The sequence below is a fragment of the Sus scrofa genome, chromosome 4, assembly GCF_054392235.1.
Source record: "Sus scrofa isolate SSC_HxYL_T2T_F1_AM1 chromosome 4, Sscrofa_HxYL_maternal_Yorkshire_Landrace_v2.0, whole genome shotgun sequence".
NCBI lineage: Eukaryota > Metazoa > Chordata > Mammalia > Artiodactyla > Suidae > Sus > Sus scrofa.
This window is the reverse complement of record NC_139386.1, coordinates 130305071-130321654: the sequence shown is the minus strand read 5'-3', so window position 1 is coordinate 130321654 and position 16584 is coordinate 130305071. Positions and strand designations below refer to the sequence as shown.

The 16584-nt window shown below is 43.7% G+C and overlaps 1 protein-coding gene across 2 annotated transcripts in view; it reads left to right on the top strand.

Moving 5' to 3' along the window:
* The first annotated feature begins 223 nt into the window (after positions 1-223).
* EPHX4 (epoxide hydrolase 4) overlaps positions 224-16584 on the top strand; it is a 31264-nt gene continuing 14903 nt past the window's right edge. Inside the window, exons 1-4 of one of the 2 annotated variants that reach the window (XM_021090246.2) lie at positions 224-556; positions 2770-2855; positions 12229-12386; positions 14261-14389. In XM_021090246.2, the coding sequence (XP_020945905.1) occupies positions 326-556; positions 2770-2855; positions 12229-12386; positions 14261-14389 (604 nt within the window). In that variant the 5' untranslated portion in view covers positions 224-325. Of the gene's footprint in view, positions 557-2769; positions 2856-10235; positions 10441-12228; positions 12387-14260; positions 14390-16584 lie in introns of those variants that run through there. The other variant, XM_085021302.1, reaches the window with a different exon arrangement.

Sequence of the window (16584 nt, the reverse complement as noted above, 5' to 3'; positions counted from 1 at the left end):
GCGGAGCGTCTCACCTTCGTTTCCGCCCGGGTCGGCCGTGTTGCAGCGGGGCTTCGCGCGCTGCGGCGGGAGGCCGGGTCGCCACCGCCGCCTGGACCCGGGCGGAGCCCCGCGGCGCGGAGGCAGCGGCGCCGGGGCTGTGACTCCGGCCCGGGTGGGGCGCGGCCGCCGGGGGCCCCCGCGGGGAGGTGTGCGCGGAGCCGGAGCCCGCGGAGCGGCTGGCGGGCCTGACGCGCCGCCGCCGCCGCCGCGCTCGTCTCGCTCCGGAGCCGCAGTGCGCGCCGCGGCCCCCGCGCCGCGAAAGCGCAGCCGCCGCCGCCGCCCGATGGCCCCGCTGCGGGATCGCCTGCCCCGCCTGCTGGTCGCCATCCGGTCCCTGCTCTTCTGGTCCCTGGTCTACGGCTACTGCGGGCTCTGCGCCTCCTTCTACCTGCTCAAACTTTTGTGGAGCATCGGCACGGGACCCACGCAGACCTTCCGGCGGGCCGCCCGGGACCACCCTCCCGCGGGCTTGAACGACCCCTCGCTGGGCACCCACTGCTACGTGCGCATCAAGGTGAAGGCGGGCGCGGGCCAGGCCCTATGGCGAGGCTTTGCGAGGCGGAGGGCGTCCGGGGGCTCCTTGCTGGACGCCCGGCCCAGCGTCCCCTAGTGTCCCCGGGGCTCCCAGGGCGCGCGGCGGGGACGGGGAAGGGACCGGGGGACGGGGGGTGCCGGAGGGACGAGGGGGGCTGGCGGGGTAGGGAGAGGGATTGGGTGTCTCTCTGGTCCCCGATGGTGTGTGTGTGAGAGAGAGTTATGTGGAGTTTCTCTTACAATCAGGGTCCTGTTATGTTACTGAGCCCTCCTCCACCGCCACAACCCAGAATAATTCTGCTCCCTCTCCTACTGCTTGGGAAAGCTCCTGTCTCCTGTCACCTTTTTGCCCTTTAGAGCTCAGATAAGCTATAGCGAATTGTTCCTGGTGGCGCCCTACTGACTCGGGGGCTGCCCTTGCCCACATTTTAGAGACTGTTAACCGTGAGTAGAGTAAGTCATTGGAAATCAGGAGTTTGTTCCGATCTGCAGAACGGAGCACTCACAGATGACCCAAGCAGCATGAAACAGTAAGTAAATAGGGTACATTAGTGTACCCTAATGTAAAGCAGCGAAGGAGGCTGCTTTTTGACGCCAGAGACAAAAGGAATGGCATAAAAAGTAAATGTCAACTCTGCATGCAGACTCGTTAATTGTCCATGCTTGTCCTAAGCATTCTTACAGCCCACGGGTATTCTATTTCCTGAGGCTCCAGGTGGTGAAGGGAGATGGCTTCTTATGATGCACCGACAGTCTGACTCACAGGCTTTTCAAAAACAGCCTACATGAAGGAATATTTTTGTCACCAGGTTTGGGATTCCTAGTAGGAGCTAGATTGCCCAGCAGATGGCATTCAGAAGGCCAAAGGGCTTGCCTGTCTTACCCTTCTTCAGCCTGGAGTTGACATGAGAATTAGTAAATGAGCTAATATTTGTAAAGACACATAAGCAAAGCAAAACGAAAACACTTAGAACAGCCCCTGGCACACAGTAAGTGAGGTAGAAAGTATTTGTTCACGAAATCCAGCCAAGCATCCACAGTATTTCATCTTCCCTGACTCACCACCAATAAAAGAAGTTATTGGACTTCCAGAAAGGCATTCTGCAGTTAGGGGGAAAGTCAGAGTTAGCTTCATCCAACCTGAGAAGGAAAAGCAGTGTAAGAATCATCTGGAATCCCTCACAATGCCCTCCTTCTGCCTCTGGCCACGTAGAGAGTTTCCCTAGAGACGTCGAACCAAGGAGCAGAAAGAGCACTGTCCTGGGAGGTAGGACGAAACGGAGGTTCTAGCCACAGCCCAGCTCCCAGTCACGTTTAGGACCTGTGTTAACATCTCTGGACCTCAGTTTCTAACTCTGCAAAAATGACCTTTATGATTTTTTTTTCACACCTGAAAACCCAATTGCTTGGTTTATCTGGTGTTGGTTCTTGGTTTCTTTCCTCGTTTCCTTCTGAGGTTTTGTTTTTCCACCTGCTTTTTCCTCCACTTTCCTCGCTTGGGTTTGCTTTGGATTTGCTGTTCTCCGGTCTCCGTCCCATGGATGTTTGGTTTGGTTTGGTTTGGTTTGGTTTGGTTTGGTTTGATTTCTTTGTCTTCCTTGGGCAGCCTTGTCTCGCGCATGGGCAGTGAAGGCTTGAGCGCTCTGCGCATGCGGCTGTTAGGGACACGCGGGCGTGGCGTGAGGAGCAGGCAGCCAGGGAGATTGTACATGCAACTCGCTACTTAAAATAATAATGTGGGAAGGAGAGAACTAAAAATAAGGAAAGGAGGTGTGAATTATATAAGCGATGGCGCAGCTCTTGACGAGCAAGCTTGAGCAAAGTACATGAGGAGGGGGTAAATGCGGCAGGACTACAGATGCCGATCCGCATTGTATACAGATCCTGCAGAATCTGAATGAGATGAGATGGGACGCATGGCTCAGAAAATTGTGACATTGTTTCAGAAGCTCAGAATACATAAATGGACCCGAGAAGAAGAAGGAGAAAGGAAGATACTCTAAGGGGAATGTCAACAAAAGCAAATCTGTCGATTTCCCCTGGTGATGAATCATGAGTATCTTTTCTTTTGAAAATGAATAATGCTTATTTTATTTTTTGGTGTTAAAAATAATGCCAGCGAGTTTTACTAAATGTACTACGTTGATAGTCAACCCAAAACATCAATTTCATGCCCTCTATTTCCTTCTGCAGGATTCAGGGTTAAGATTTCACTATGTTGCTGCTGGAGAAAGAGGCAAACCACTTATGCTGCTCCTCCACGGATTTCCAGAATTCTGGTAAACTTACCAACTAACCTTTTCGAAAGACTGGGCTTATCATAGTGTCATTTTCTTGTAATGACTTTTTTTTAATTTAAAAAAATTTTTATTACTCAAATGAATTTATCACATCTGTAGTTGTATAATGACTTTTAATAGACCCTACTCTATGATCAGGTGCTGGCTTAAGTTGTGCCTAAATGTTCCTCAGTCACAGGACGGCTGTTCCTTTTGTTTTAAAGAAATATGCATATTATCATCCTAAATTTATTTTTTTTTTTGAGAATTAAAAGAAGTGTCTTTTAGTGTTTCCAACTTCTGAAATAGTCAATTACAAAAGAGTGCTTACTGTGGACAAAATGCAACATTGGATGGAAAAGGAGCTTTGAAAGAAATCAAAGAATTTAGAGTGCTGTTACCTGGCAGCTTCTGGTGAGGCTGAGGGTGAGGGAAAGGCCGAGGGAAAAGAGGACTCGTGGAAACTGAAAAAGAACTCCTTCCTGTGCACGTGGTAACAGGCTCAGATGATGGAAGGACAGATTATGGACCCAAATATTTCATGTTGAAAAGAAAACCTATAGTCAAAATACACAGTTATTGGTTACCTATGAGCAAATGTTCTCTTCTTCCTTGAACCCCACAGACCAAAATTAGTGCAGATAAAAATAACATATGATTAAACTTTTTAAAAAAATGGCTATCGTTTTGGAGCTTCCTGTGACACAGCAGGTTAGGAATCTGGCATTGACCTTGCAGTGGCTCAGGTCACTTCTGTGGGTTCAGTTCGTAGCCTGGGAACTTCTGTATGCCATGGGCAAAGCCAAAAAGCAAAACAAAACAAAAAAGATTTATTTTTAAAAGATGGTCTGGTGGCTGAATAGCACTGGGAACTAGATCTAGTCACTTGTGATGGAGCCTGATGGAGGATAATGTGAGAAAAAGAATGTATATATATATATATGTATATGTGATTGGGTCACTTTGCTATACAGTAGAAAATTGACAGAACGCTGTAAACCAACTATAATGGAAAAAATAAAAATCATTTAAAAAAAAAAAGATGGTCTGGTGGTAAAAAGAAGATCAGATTTTTGGTAGCTCAGGGCTATGATCTTGAGACGGCTAAAGGGACAAAAAAAAAAAAAAAAAAAAGACGTATTCTCTGAACTGATTCCAATGTAAAATAGGTGGTATGTTTTTAAAGTTCTGGGATAATGACTTGTCCCCAGATTTCTCCCTTATTATCGCTCTTAACACCTGGAATTCCATCATTGTCTGTTCCTCTCTTCCTCTAGATTTTTAAAGGATTTTGTGTCAGCCAAAGCCCTGATTTAAAAAGCATCCAGCTCAGGAGTTCCCGTCATGGCTCTGTGGTTAACGAATCCGACTAGGAACCATGAGGTTGCGGGTTCAATCCCTGGCCTTGCTCAGTGGGTTAAGGATCTGGCGTTGCCGTGAGCTGTGGTGTAGATCGCAGACGAGGCTTGGATCCTGCTTTGCTGTGGCTCTGGTGTAGGCCGGTGGCTACAGCTCCAATTCAACCCCTTGCCTGGGAACCTCCATATGCCAGGGGAGTGCCCCAAGAAATGGCAAAAAGACGAAAAAATAAAAAGCATCTAGCTCAGAAAGAGATATTAGCTGAATACACTTTAGTTAATACTTTACAAGTGAGAGGGAATTTATTAATAAATGCACTGAGCGTACCAGTGCGCTAGGAAGTATCAGGCATTGAAGAAAAGAATGGGGGATGGCAAAAACCCATCTAGCTCCTCCTTTTTCCGAAGGAAAAGGTCTGTGACATGATTGGCTCACAAATAAAGTGTCAGTCTGAAGCATTAGTCGCATCTGCATAAAGTAACATGGGCAGTTGATTCTGGCTCAGGCACGAACTAACTGCCTCAGCCAGTTGATGGACTCTGAGCAGTCATCCCCAGGAACCCGGCGGACTCGTGAGGATACAGAGAGTCAAAATACACTCAAGGCCTTTCTCATGGCCCCTAAGTACCCCATCAATGTGCATTTTCTTCCTTCATTCCACGGGGGAGCTCCATGTGCCAGCTCTCAGTGCATTTATTAGAAAAAGCCTTTCACTGGCACAGTATTGCTAAAGTATATGAAGGTAACACCTCTTTCAGAGCTAGATCCTTTTGAAATCAGGACTTTGGATGACACAGAATCTCTAGAACTCAAAATGAAGTGAGAAATATGTAATGATGGTCATGCCCGCAGCATGCAGAAGTTCCCCAGCCGGGGGGGTCAAACCCGCACCATAGCTGTGACCAGAACCACAGCAGTGATGCCTCCTCCTTAACCCACTGAGCCACAAGGGAACTCCCGATATTTAACTTTTAACTTTTGGAGGAGTTCCCATCGTGGTACAGCAGAAATGAATCCGACTAGGAACCATGAGGTTGCGGGTTTGATCCCTAGCCTTGCTTCGTGGGTTAAGGATCCGACATTGCGGTGAGCTGTGGTGTAGGTCGCAGACACGGCTCGGATCTGGCGTTGCTGTGGCTCTGGCGTAGGCCAGCAGCAACAGCTCCGATTAGACCCCGGGCCTGGGAACCACCATATGCCGCAGGTGCAGCCCTAAAAGGACAAAAGACAAAAAAAATAAAAATAACTTTTAACTTTTTACAAGAAAAAGACTTAAAGGCTATTCTCTCTCAATGCATCAAACCAAACCCAATACATGTCTATGCTCTTTTTCCTCCTGGTGCTTCATTTCTTTCCATGTGGAACAATCTATACAAAGATAAAGATGAAATGGTCACCACTTCAACCGCTTAATCATTGTTTTGAGGAGTCCCCGAAAATAGCAGTAATACCCATTTAATGTAGGACAGTAGATGCTCTCTGTCGTATTTTAAGAAATGATGCTTTTGCTCATTTTCACAGCAATGTCCCATTATTTAGTCTTCACAAGATCCCTTTTGCAAAACAGAAGCACCTGTGTTTCTTGTCCATGTCCTAGAATCTTCAGTGGATGAGACAGCTTCGGAGGGGCCCAGGCCGGCCCTGGTCGCTGGACATCAGACCCATTCTGTCCGGCAAAGTCAAGTCTTGGCTGTGTCCAAAAGGGATCTGATCATTGAGAGGAAGGGTTTAGTTTTGAGAAAACTCCTAGAGATATTTTTTTTTCTGAGGAGCATACGTGAGGAAATATATACAGATCAGGGGACCGAGGCCCCTTCTCTTCACCAAATGGACTGTTTGTTACTCCAGCAAGAAGCTTGCTGTAATTTTATTTTATTTTATTTTTTTTTTTTTTTGTCTTTTTGCCATTTCTTGGGCCGCTCCCGCGGCATATGGAGGTTCCCAGGCTAGGGGTTGAATCGGAGCTGTAGCCGCCAGCCTACACCAGAGCCACAGTAACGCGGGATCCGAGCCGTGTCTGTGACCTACACCACAGCTCACGGGGCAACGCAGGAGCCTTAACCCACTGAGCAAGGGCAGGGATCGAACCCGCAACCTCATTGTTCCTAGTCGGATTCGTTAACCACTGCGCCACGATGGGAACTCCGCTTGCTGTAATTTTAAACAACAGCAAACCTGATCACGCAGTTGCTCACATAGAACCAATTGTCTTCCCTGAGCCTTGCTAGCCTTTAATCTGGAAGCTGCCCGGTTGGTCAGGGAGAGTGCTAGAGCGACTACACGGAGCTCGCTGGTACTCAGACTTGTCTCTGAGTGTGTCAGACCCTAAACCAAGACCTCTATGTCGACACGCACCCTTGCCATGCCTTCCAAATTACCACTGTCACTTGTTATACAACCTAGGCAATTCCATTCAGGTGCTCCGCTCAGGAAAAAGTCAATTCAAATCAGAATTTAGAATAAAGCTCTTTTGGTTAAGCCATTTCAAGGCTGTCTTGGGCTTTCCCTTCTCTGTTTCCAAAAGCTCCTTGCCTTGCACTGCTCCCCTCTTTAAAGACCAAAGAAAACCTTACGTCTGGCATTTCAAACCAATTGCAATTTACAATTTCAGTTTTCAATTTTAAATACTATTCCTGGAGTTCCCCTCGCGGCTCGGTGGTTGACGAATCCGACTAGGAACCATGAGGTTGCACGTTCGATCCCTGGCCTTGCTCAGTGGGTTAAGGATCTGGCATTGCCGTGAGCTGTGGTGTAGGTCACAGACGCGGCTCAGGTCTGGTGTGGCTGTGGCTGTGGTGTAGGCCGGCGGCTGCAGCTCCGATTGGACCCCTAGCCTGGGGACTTCCCTATGCCGCGGGAGCGGTCCTAGAAAAGGCAAAAAGATAAATACTGTTCCTCTACTAATGAAATTTTGACTGATACTCATGAAATTGTAAGCTTGTTTGTATAGATCAAGTAGGTAAGATTATTTGATACAGTGAAAATGAAATCATTACAAATTGACAATGTGTATAAAAGTGCTTTTTAAGCCGAAAAGCACTATACAAATGCAAGGTATTATTTGCATTTATCATCATTAACTAAGAAAGCTGTGGAGAATTGGGGTGACATTTAATACATACTATTAGATATTACACAGAAACAATAAAATCCGATGTCTCCTTTCTTAAAAATAAAGGAAACATCAAACAAAATAGACATGTACGAGACCTTTAGTTCAATTAGCCCAAAATAAGGCTGTTTGTCAGAGACGATTTTTCTTCCTTTCTCTCTCCACCTCAGTTTGCATTGCTTTTAAAAATATATTGAGCTGATGCAGGCAATACAGCAGCTGTAGTGGATGCAGTCATTACTCAAGCGCTGAGGCAAGTGATGGCTTTTCATACATACAGCTGAGCACAGAGGCTGAGGGCTGCCACTCTTTCTCTGTTGGGAAGAGAAAGAGGATATTCTATATCTGAAAGAGGCTAGCCTGGTAAACCAGGAGCTATGTCAAGAATGATCAACTGAGAAAGAGGTTGCTTTTGGCTGAAGTGTCCTCTGCTGTTACCTAAAGCTATGGGGGTGGGGGGCCGGCAGTGGGGGCAACATGGATGAAAAGAGCTAATTTTGTTTATTTGTGATTTTGGTCAGGGACTACTGATTTTATAATGCTTCGTTTCTGTATCAAGGTGGTGGTTTTTGTTGCATTTGTGGGAATGATATTCCCATCACCCAACCACTGGGGAGGTTTCTTTTTCAGTGCAAAGTGTAAATAGACACATGCTTTATTTATGAACTCTAGGAAGAGTACATTAAAAATTATTTTGTCATTTATTAAGTCGTCACAACCCTTAAACATTCTTAGAAATGTTTAAGACATTATTTGGCTCCACTCATTGATCACAGCAATAGTTGAATTTATTTGTAAGGCCATTTAAATTACTAACAAGATAATGAAATATGCAGATAGTATGTCTGCATAATCTCTCATACATTAAATGTAAAATGTTACAGGATTATACACTTTATTCTGAGTCATATTTCTACCCTGAAGTCTCTAATTAAATGAAGACACACATCCTGAAGACATGAAAACAATACACGTTTAAATAGAAACTGAATGTAAATTCTCCAATAGGAATCTGGGCGCTTCAGTTGTCATTGTCTCAAGGTTTGAACTGGGGCAGAATTTTCTTGAATAACGGGTACCTCTAGCGCTATCATGATTCAGGGCTCTCACTTGGTCACTGTTTCACTTAGCAGATCTTTATTGAGCACCTGTTATTCCACCAGACCGTCTGGCAGAATAGCGAGCATCTGTGGCACAGAGGGTTCGGGATCCGGTGTCATCTCTGAGGCGGCTCGGGTTTGATCCCCAGCCCAGTGCAGTGGGCTGAGGGTCTGATGAAGGACCTGGTAGGGTGTGCACACAGTGAGAGAGAGTAGAGGACCTCTCCCCACCCCCCCGCAACCCTGTGAAGAAGTGAGCTGGGGGGGGTCTCCTAGCGTGAAGAGGTCAATGACGCATGAAGGACAGGGACTGTGGGGAGGGGGTGCTGGAGAGGGATGACCTTGCCAACAAAGGAAAATATATAAGCAAAGCCATCCAGAGATGCGAGAAGTAAAACTCGTGTTTATTCACTGCAAGCAGCTCAGTGCCACCGAGGCAGCAGAGCAGGGGTCCTCAGGCAAGACCACCTGCCTTTGCATCCTAAGCCTGCCATTTGCTACCTCTCTGACCTTCAGCACATCCACGAGCCAGTCTGTGTCTCTGTTTCTTCATCTCTAAAATGGGGATAATGATAGAGCCTCCTCCATAGTCCCGTTTTGAAGATCAGCATCACCATGTGTAAAGCACTTAGAATTGTGCCCGGCGTGTAATAAGACTGGTAGAGATGCTCGCTGGCTTTATTATATAGCAAGTGCCAGGGAGTGTGAAGTAGTCGGGCAGGACGATTAGGCAGGTCAAATCGTGGAGGTTTTGTCTGCCAGAATAACATGCTCGGGCGTCACGTTGTAAGCAATAGAGAGTCAAGGAGAGACCTTAAGTGGGAGTTCCCATGGGGGGCTCAGCAGGAACGTCCATGTGCCACAGGTGCAGCCGTAAAAAGAAAACAATAGGTTTTATTTTCCGAAGAAGAACAGAGCAATTATTTCCTGGACTCAAGTTCGGGGGCCCTACAAATATTGGGAGGCAATATTTTTATTTATTTTATTTTGTCTTTTTTTTTTTTAGGGCCGCACCTGGGGCATATGGAGGTTCCCAGGCTAGGGATCCAATTGGAGCTGTTGCTGCTGGCCTACACCACAGGCACAGCAACACCAGATCCGAGCTACAGGCACAGCAACGCTGGATCCTTCACCCACTGAGTGAGGCCAGGGATCGAACCCATATCCTCATGGTTCCTAGTCAGATTTGTTTCCACTGTGCCACGACGGGAACTCCAGGAGGCAATGTTTTTTAAAAAAACATTTCTGACAAAGAGAAAAGAAAGACAAAAGAGAAAAGAGACATTAAGCGGGGAAATGACACGAGAGGGTTTATGTTTTTGCTTCATCACTCTGGTTTTGTAGAAGATGGAGCCAAGGGAGATGAAATCGGGGCTGTTAGAGCAGTCGACAGGCTGCTGCCTAAATGGAGGTGGTGATAGCAGGGATAGGCGGGAAAAGTGTTTCAATAAATATTTAAGAGGTTAAGTCTACCTCACTTCATTGACAGAGCACGAGGGATTTAAAAGAGGGAAGAGCTGGGCTGCAGTTGGAAAGACATAAAACCATCAATTCAAAATTTTAAGTATGGCTAGGAGAAAATAAAAAAGTCAGAAGGCTGGACAGATGAGTATCTTTGAGGAGTCAAACTGCTTCATTTGTTTATTACAACCCCGAGGCAAGACTATCAAGATTGCTATGGCTTTGCTCAGAAGGATGTGTTTTGTTAACGTTTCCACATCCACCTTAATTGGTAATGTTTTGCAGATTTTTATAAACCACACATATCCTCGTACAGATCAAAGATTCTGTATCCATTCGCAATTCCAGGTGTGTGTGTCTGATACCCTCCCTGGTAACCTGTCTGCGGATGTGAGCAAGGTGGTGGATTTGCTTCATTGTCCTCCTTGCTCTGAGTCGCCCCGCACTGCAGCCCCCTTGCACTCTTGGTGTATTGATCCCAGGCCCCGCTGTCACTCACCACTGCATCCTAAAAATCTTTCCGACTGCGGATCTCCCCTTTGGCCTGGGTCAGGTAATGGTACACTGTGCTTCCATGAACAGATGTGCATGCAGAAGCTCTTTTTCTTTTTTAATGCATATTTTGAGTTTCATAACATGGTGAGTCACTTGGAAAAATCCATGTCTTTTTTTTTTTTTTTTTTCCATTTGATAATGGAAGAAAATAGCATGGATCCCTGTATTTCAATTAATTCTGCAGTTGTATTATCAAGCCCTGGGGGAATACCTGGCCCAGTAGAGCCTTCCAGAACCTGGTCGTCCCTATGGCCATTCTAGTTGGTCAGCACCCGGGACATTTTGGTTGATTAATGTTTCCCCCGCCCCCATAGGTTTTTTCTTTTTTTAAATTGAAGCACAGTTTGCAGATTTTATCATTTCAGGTGTACAGCAGAGTGACTCAGTTATACATTTTTTTTCAGATTCTTTTCCATTATAGGTTATGACAAGATGCTATACAACAGATCCTTGTTGTTTATTTTATACAGAGGAGGGTGTATCTGTTAATGCCAAGCTCCTAATTTATACCTCCCCGGTTGTTAAATATTTTTTTTAAATGTATTGATGGTCTTTATTTTTAAATCCAAGCAATGTATAAAAGCTACAAATCACCTAAAATCACACACATTTGGTGCATATCATTCCAGATACATTTCTATGCATACATGCAAGTTTTTTGTTTTTTTTTTTTTTGTCTTTTGTCTTTTTTGTTGTTGTTGTTGTTGTTGTTGTTGTTGTTGTTGTTGCTATTTCTTGGGCCGCTTCCTCGGCATATGGAGGTTCCCAGGCTAGGGGTCGAATCGGAGCTGCAGCCACCGGCCTACACCACAGCCACAGCAACGCGGGATCCGAGCCGCGTCTGCAACCTACACCACAGCTCACGGCAACGCCGGATCATTAACCCACTGAGCAAGGGCAGGGACCGAACCCGCGACCTCATGGTTCCTAGTCGGATTCGTTAACCACTGCGCCACGACGGGAACTCCACATGCAAGTTTTTATTGAAAGTTTTATGGAAATATAATTCACAGGCCATACAATCCACCCTTTCAAAGTGTACAGTCATTTTTGATATTTTCACAGAATATTGCAGTCATCACCACCATCTAATTTTAGAGCATTTTCATCACCCCCAAATTAATACTTATTAGCAGTCGCTTAAATATTTTTAATTCACACTTGCTTGTACTCATGATTCAGGATCTTGTCCCCAGAAGAATTTTGTTTTAGCAAGCAGAGGTGTATCTTAAGTAGTTTTATTGCATTCTCTCAGTGATGGTCATTTTTTAAATCATCGGACGTTTTCATCCATGAATAAACTGTTGTTATTCCTTAAAAAAAAAAATGGAGTCCTATTTGACAGTGGAGTAAGGTGAGTAAAATCTCCCTTTTAGGAAACTATATTTCCATCTCGCAAAATTTTTTGAGACGAGCAAATGATTCTGTATAGAAAGGCATTTGTAGGTGCAGATTCATTATTTAAGAAAAGCTTAGAAAATCGACTTCTTAAGTACATTTCTCAAAGTCTTCGTATCTGATACTTTGTAGTTTCCTTAAATCCTGACCCTTTGTTAACACTCCCACTGGAGCTGGTTAAAAAAAAAAAAAAGGTAAAAGAATACAGTTTTAATAAAGAATGTCAGTACTTTCTTCTCATACAGGTCTTTTTCTTTCCTGCCTGCACCCAGCTGTATGACCTTTCTCCAAAAATAAGTTTCTTACCATTTTCCGTTTAGAAAAAATCTCTAATGTTATTCTTTGTATTGGATACTGTGGTATTTTTAACGCTTCTTATTTCCTGCAGGTATTCTTGGCGTTACCAGCTGAGGGAATTTAAAAGCAACTATAGGGTTGTAGCACTGGATTTAAGAGGCTACGGAGAAACAGATGCTCCCCTTCATCGCGAGAATTACAAATTGGACTGTCTAATTACAGATATAAAGGATATTTTAGACTTTTTAGGTAAGTTCAAAAAAAAAGAAGGTACTAACTCTTTCTGAGGGACTAACACGCAGCAAATTGTGACTTGCCAACCTCGTTTCTGGGGAGGGTGCCTTTCCATCACCCTGAGCTGTTAATCTGGATCCTGTCACCTTGGCATATATAGCTCCAAATATTTATAGAGAGAATTTAAAATAATACATCCAAAGTAACTATTCAGTCTGCCGGTCAAAAGTGACTCTTGAAATTTGTTTTAAAAAATTGACTTAATGTATACTATTTATTATTTACAGAACTATTAGAAATTTGATTCTTGTTCTCGGAAAATTTAAGTTTTCAGAACTCACACCGAAACAGTCATGGAAGGACTTCTCCTGTGGTGCATCGGATGAGAATCCAGCATCACTACAGAGGCTTGGGTCACTGCTGTGGTGTGTTGGATCCCTGGCCCAGGAACTTCTGTGTGCCGTGGGCACAGCAGGGGAAAAAAAAAAATAATAATAAATACATACATGTTGTCAGATGCAGAAACACTTGCATAATCTTTCCTGTATTGATCCGCTAGTGCCACAATAATACTGTGTAACAAACCACCCCCAATGCAGTGGCGAACAGCCACAGGCCTTTATTCCTGTGCTCCTAGATCGGCAGCTCAACTGTAGACTAGACTGGATCCCTTGGGTCGTTGCCGCAGGCTACAGGTCCAGCTGGGACTGGCTTCTCACTGTGAGTGGGGCTGGATCCCAGCTAAAGGGGAGTAGCTACCTGGGGGAAGCTCCTGGGGAAATCATATTGCCAGGGCTCACAGTAAAGGAGCAGCAAAGGATAAGCCCTCTAAGACAGTGGGGAGAAGGAAGGTGAAGTTATATTTTAGCAATAATCTGATCCACTACATCTCTTTTGACTAAAACCCAGCTGCTGCCATTGGTATGTTAATAGTGCCAGCAGGAGTTCCCGGTGTGGCTCAGTGGTAAGGAACCCTATGAGCATCCATGAGGATGTGGGTTCAATCCCTGGCCTCGCTTCGTGGGTTAAGGATCCTGTGTTGCTGTGGCTGTGGCATAGGTCGGCAGCTGTAGCTCCCATTCGACCCCTAGCCTGGAAACTTCCAAATGCCGTGGGTGCAGCCCTAAAAAGCAAAAAGTAATAATAATAATAAATTTAAAATTTAAATGAAATGAAATTTAAAAAATAGAGCCAGCATCATGAGAAACCCATGAAATCAAATTAAAGACCCATTTCTTCAATAATCTAATGAGAGCATACATCCGGCCAGTATTCTTAGAGGAGAAAAAAAATGGATGAGGCTTGGAGGTGCCAATGCAGTATTTTAATTTAGTGTGATTATAATAAAATAGACTCAGCGATAACTGATTTCCAACAGCCATGTTTCATTCATATTTCTTGGTCATTCAGTCAGACTGGGCCTAAATTTGTTACCATGCAATTTTGTAGTCAAATCAATAATGTAATCTTGCTTATGACCCAATTATATATAGTCTTTACCATGGTTTTCCAAATTCAGGTTTATGTGACCAGAGCAGAGCTGCCTAATTTCAGATTTTTTTTTTAATATAAATTTCTGAGAGAGATTCTGAATCTCTAGGTCTAGAATGGACCCTGGGCATCTCAAATTTTCTAAAAAACTGTCCTAGGTGATTCAGACATATAGGTTTTGTGTAAACTAACTCTAATGAAAAAAATAAAAGTCATTTAAAAATTAAAAAAAAAGACATGCAGGTTTTGGAAATACCACACTGAGTATCTGAGCAAAGTGCATAAATCAGGTAGGAGAGTAGAAGGATGAGTTTGCAAAGCATCCTGATTTTATGTGAGGTAATGATGCACCCACCTGTTTCTTTGCAATGATGCCAGCATTCATTTCTCAATTACAGGGTACAGCAAATGTGTTCTTATTGGCCATGACTGGGGGGGCATGATTGCTTGGCTGATAGCCATCTGTTACCCCGAAATGGTAATGAAGCTTATTGTTCTTAACTTCCCTCATCCAAATGTATTTACAGGTGAGTTTCAATTTCCACTGAAACAGCTTTGGTAACATGAGAACTTACTACTGTCATGGATCCTTTTGGATCAAAACCAGCAAAATTTGATTAACATAGTATTTTTAAAACTAAATGACTAAAATATGCTATTAGCACAGGATAATGTCACATACCCTGGCTTTAAATATTCCTGAAGAGTCAAAGGAAGTGTAGCTTTATATTTGCTTGCATAATTTTATTTCTTTTTAGAAAATATTTTAGGGAGTTCCCATCCTGGCTCAGTGGTTAATAAACCTGACTAGTATCTGTGAGGACGAGGGTTCAATCCCTGGCCTTGCTCAGTGGGTTAAGGATCTGGCATTGCCGTGAGCTGTGGTGTAGGTTGCAGATGAGGCTCGGATCGGGCGTTGCTGTGGTTGTGGCATGGGCCAATGGCTTCAGCTCTCATTGGACCCCTAGCCTGGGAACCTCCATGTGCTACAGGTGTGGCCCTAAAAAGTCCAAAAAAAAAAAAGAAAAGAAAACATTTTAGTGCTAACTTGATTAAAGGGGAAAATGCAGTAACATTACTTGAACAGTAATGCATCTTGACAGCCTAGAAATAAATTTCCTCTTGCTTGACTGCTTTGGCTGTCAGGAGTGGCAGCATTCTTTAAAGCATCACTTTTCAAATTTTTGGTCTCCTTTATACTCTCAAAAATTGTTAAAGACCCCAATGAGCTTTTGTCTATATGGGTTATACCTATAAACGTTCACAGTATTGGAAATTGAAAATGAGAAAATTTAAAATGTTTATGTATTAATTCATTTTTTTAAGTAATAAATCAAGGACATGTTAACATAAATAACATTGGACTGAAAACTAGCTACATCTTCCAAAACAAAATTTTAGTTAGAAGAATGTCATGGTTTTACATTTTTGCAAACCTCTTTAATTTTCGGCTTAATAGAAGACAGCTGAATTCTCAGATCTGCTTCTACATTCAATCTGTTGCAAATATTTGAAGTATATGAAGAAATCTGGCCTCGCACAGATTTGTAATTGGAAAAGGGAGGAGTGTTTTAATAGCCTTTTCAGATAACAGTGGATATTCTTTAATACCACACCAAACTCAAAAATTGGTGGTTGCTTAAAGGTTAGTAACAGTGTGGAATCTGATGTCATATTAATGAACTTTTTGTACTCTGTTACATTAAAATCCATCAGTCTATCTAGCACTATGGATGTTTTTAAACCTATGCATGATTTTGCATCACCGTGCATTGGAAAATATTGGCTCATTGAGTTATTATGCAAATAGTCCATAAGTTGACACATTTCATTATATGATGTCAAAGAATTGCATTCATTAATACACCCTAATTTCATCCAGAAAGCCTCTAAAGGTTGCAAAGCTGTCAAGCTCACGGTGGCAGACACAAGTTTCCAAAATTCTAATTTTCATTCAAAAGTTTGGACTTTACCATTGGCAGCAAACACTGTTGACTGTGTTCCTTCAAGTGGCTTTGTTCATTTTCAAGAGATTATCCACTAAATATCCAGTTCTGACGGATTTTCTGTTTGTTTGTTTATCATACTTTCAAGTAAAAATGGTGTTCCATTAAAAATGCAACCAATTTGGAGTTCCTGTTGTGGCTCAGTGGTTAACGAATCTGACTAGGAACCATGAGGTTATGGGTTTGATCCCTGGCCTTGCTCAGTGGGTTAAGGATCCAGCGTTGTGGTGGAGCTGTGGTGTAAATCGCAGACGAGGCTCGGATCCCGTGTTGCTGTGGCTCTGGTGTAGGCCAGCAGCTACAGCTCCAATTCGAGCCCTCTCCTGGGAACCTCCATATGCCGAAGGAGCGGCTGAAGAAATGGCAAAAAGAAAAAAAAAAAAAATGCAGTCAATTAAACTTCTCAAACAACTGCAGAAGTGCCTTTCCTCAAGGCAATTGTTGTTTTCAATAGAAAAATCATTTCAAATAGAAAATATGTGTACTTTCTATTTCACCACAATGTTAAAAAGACACAAAGGTAGAAATTCAATAAAATTATTCATTTTTGCTATTCCATCACAGACATTCTTCTTTTTTTTTTTTTTTCTTGTCTTTTTGCCATTTTTTGGGCCACTCTTGTGGCATGTGGAGGTTCCCAGGCTAGGGATCCAATCGGAGCTACAGCTACTGGCCTACACCAGAGCCACAGCAACGCAGGATCCAAGCTGCGACTT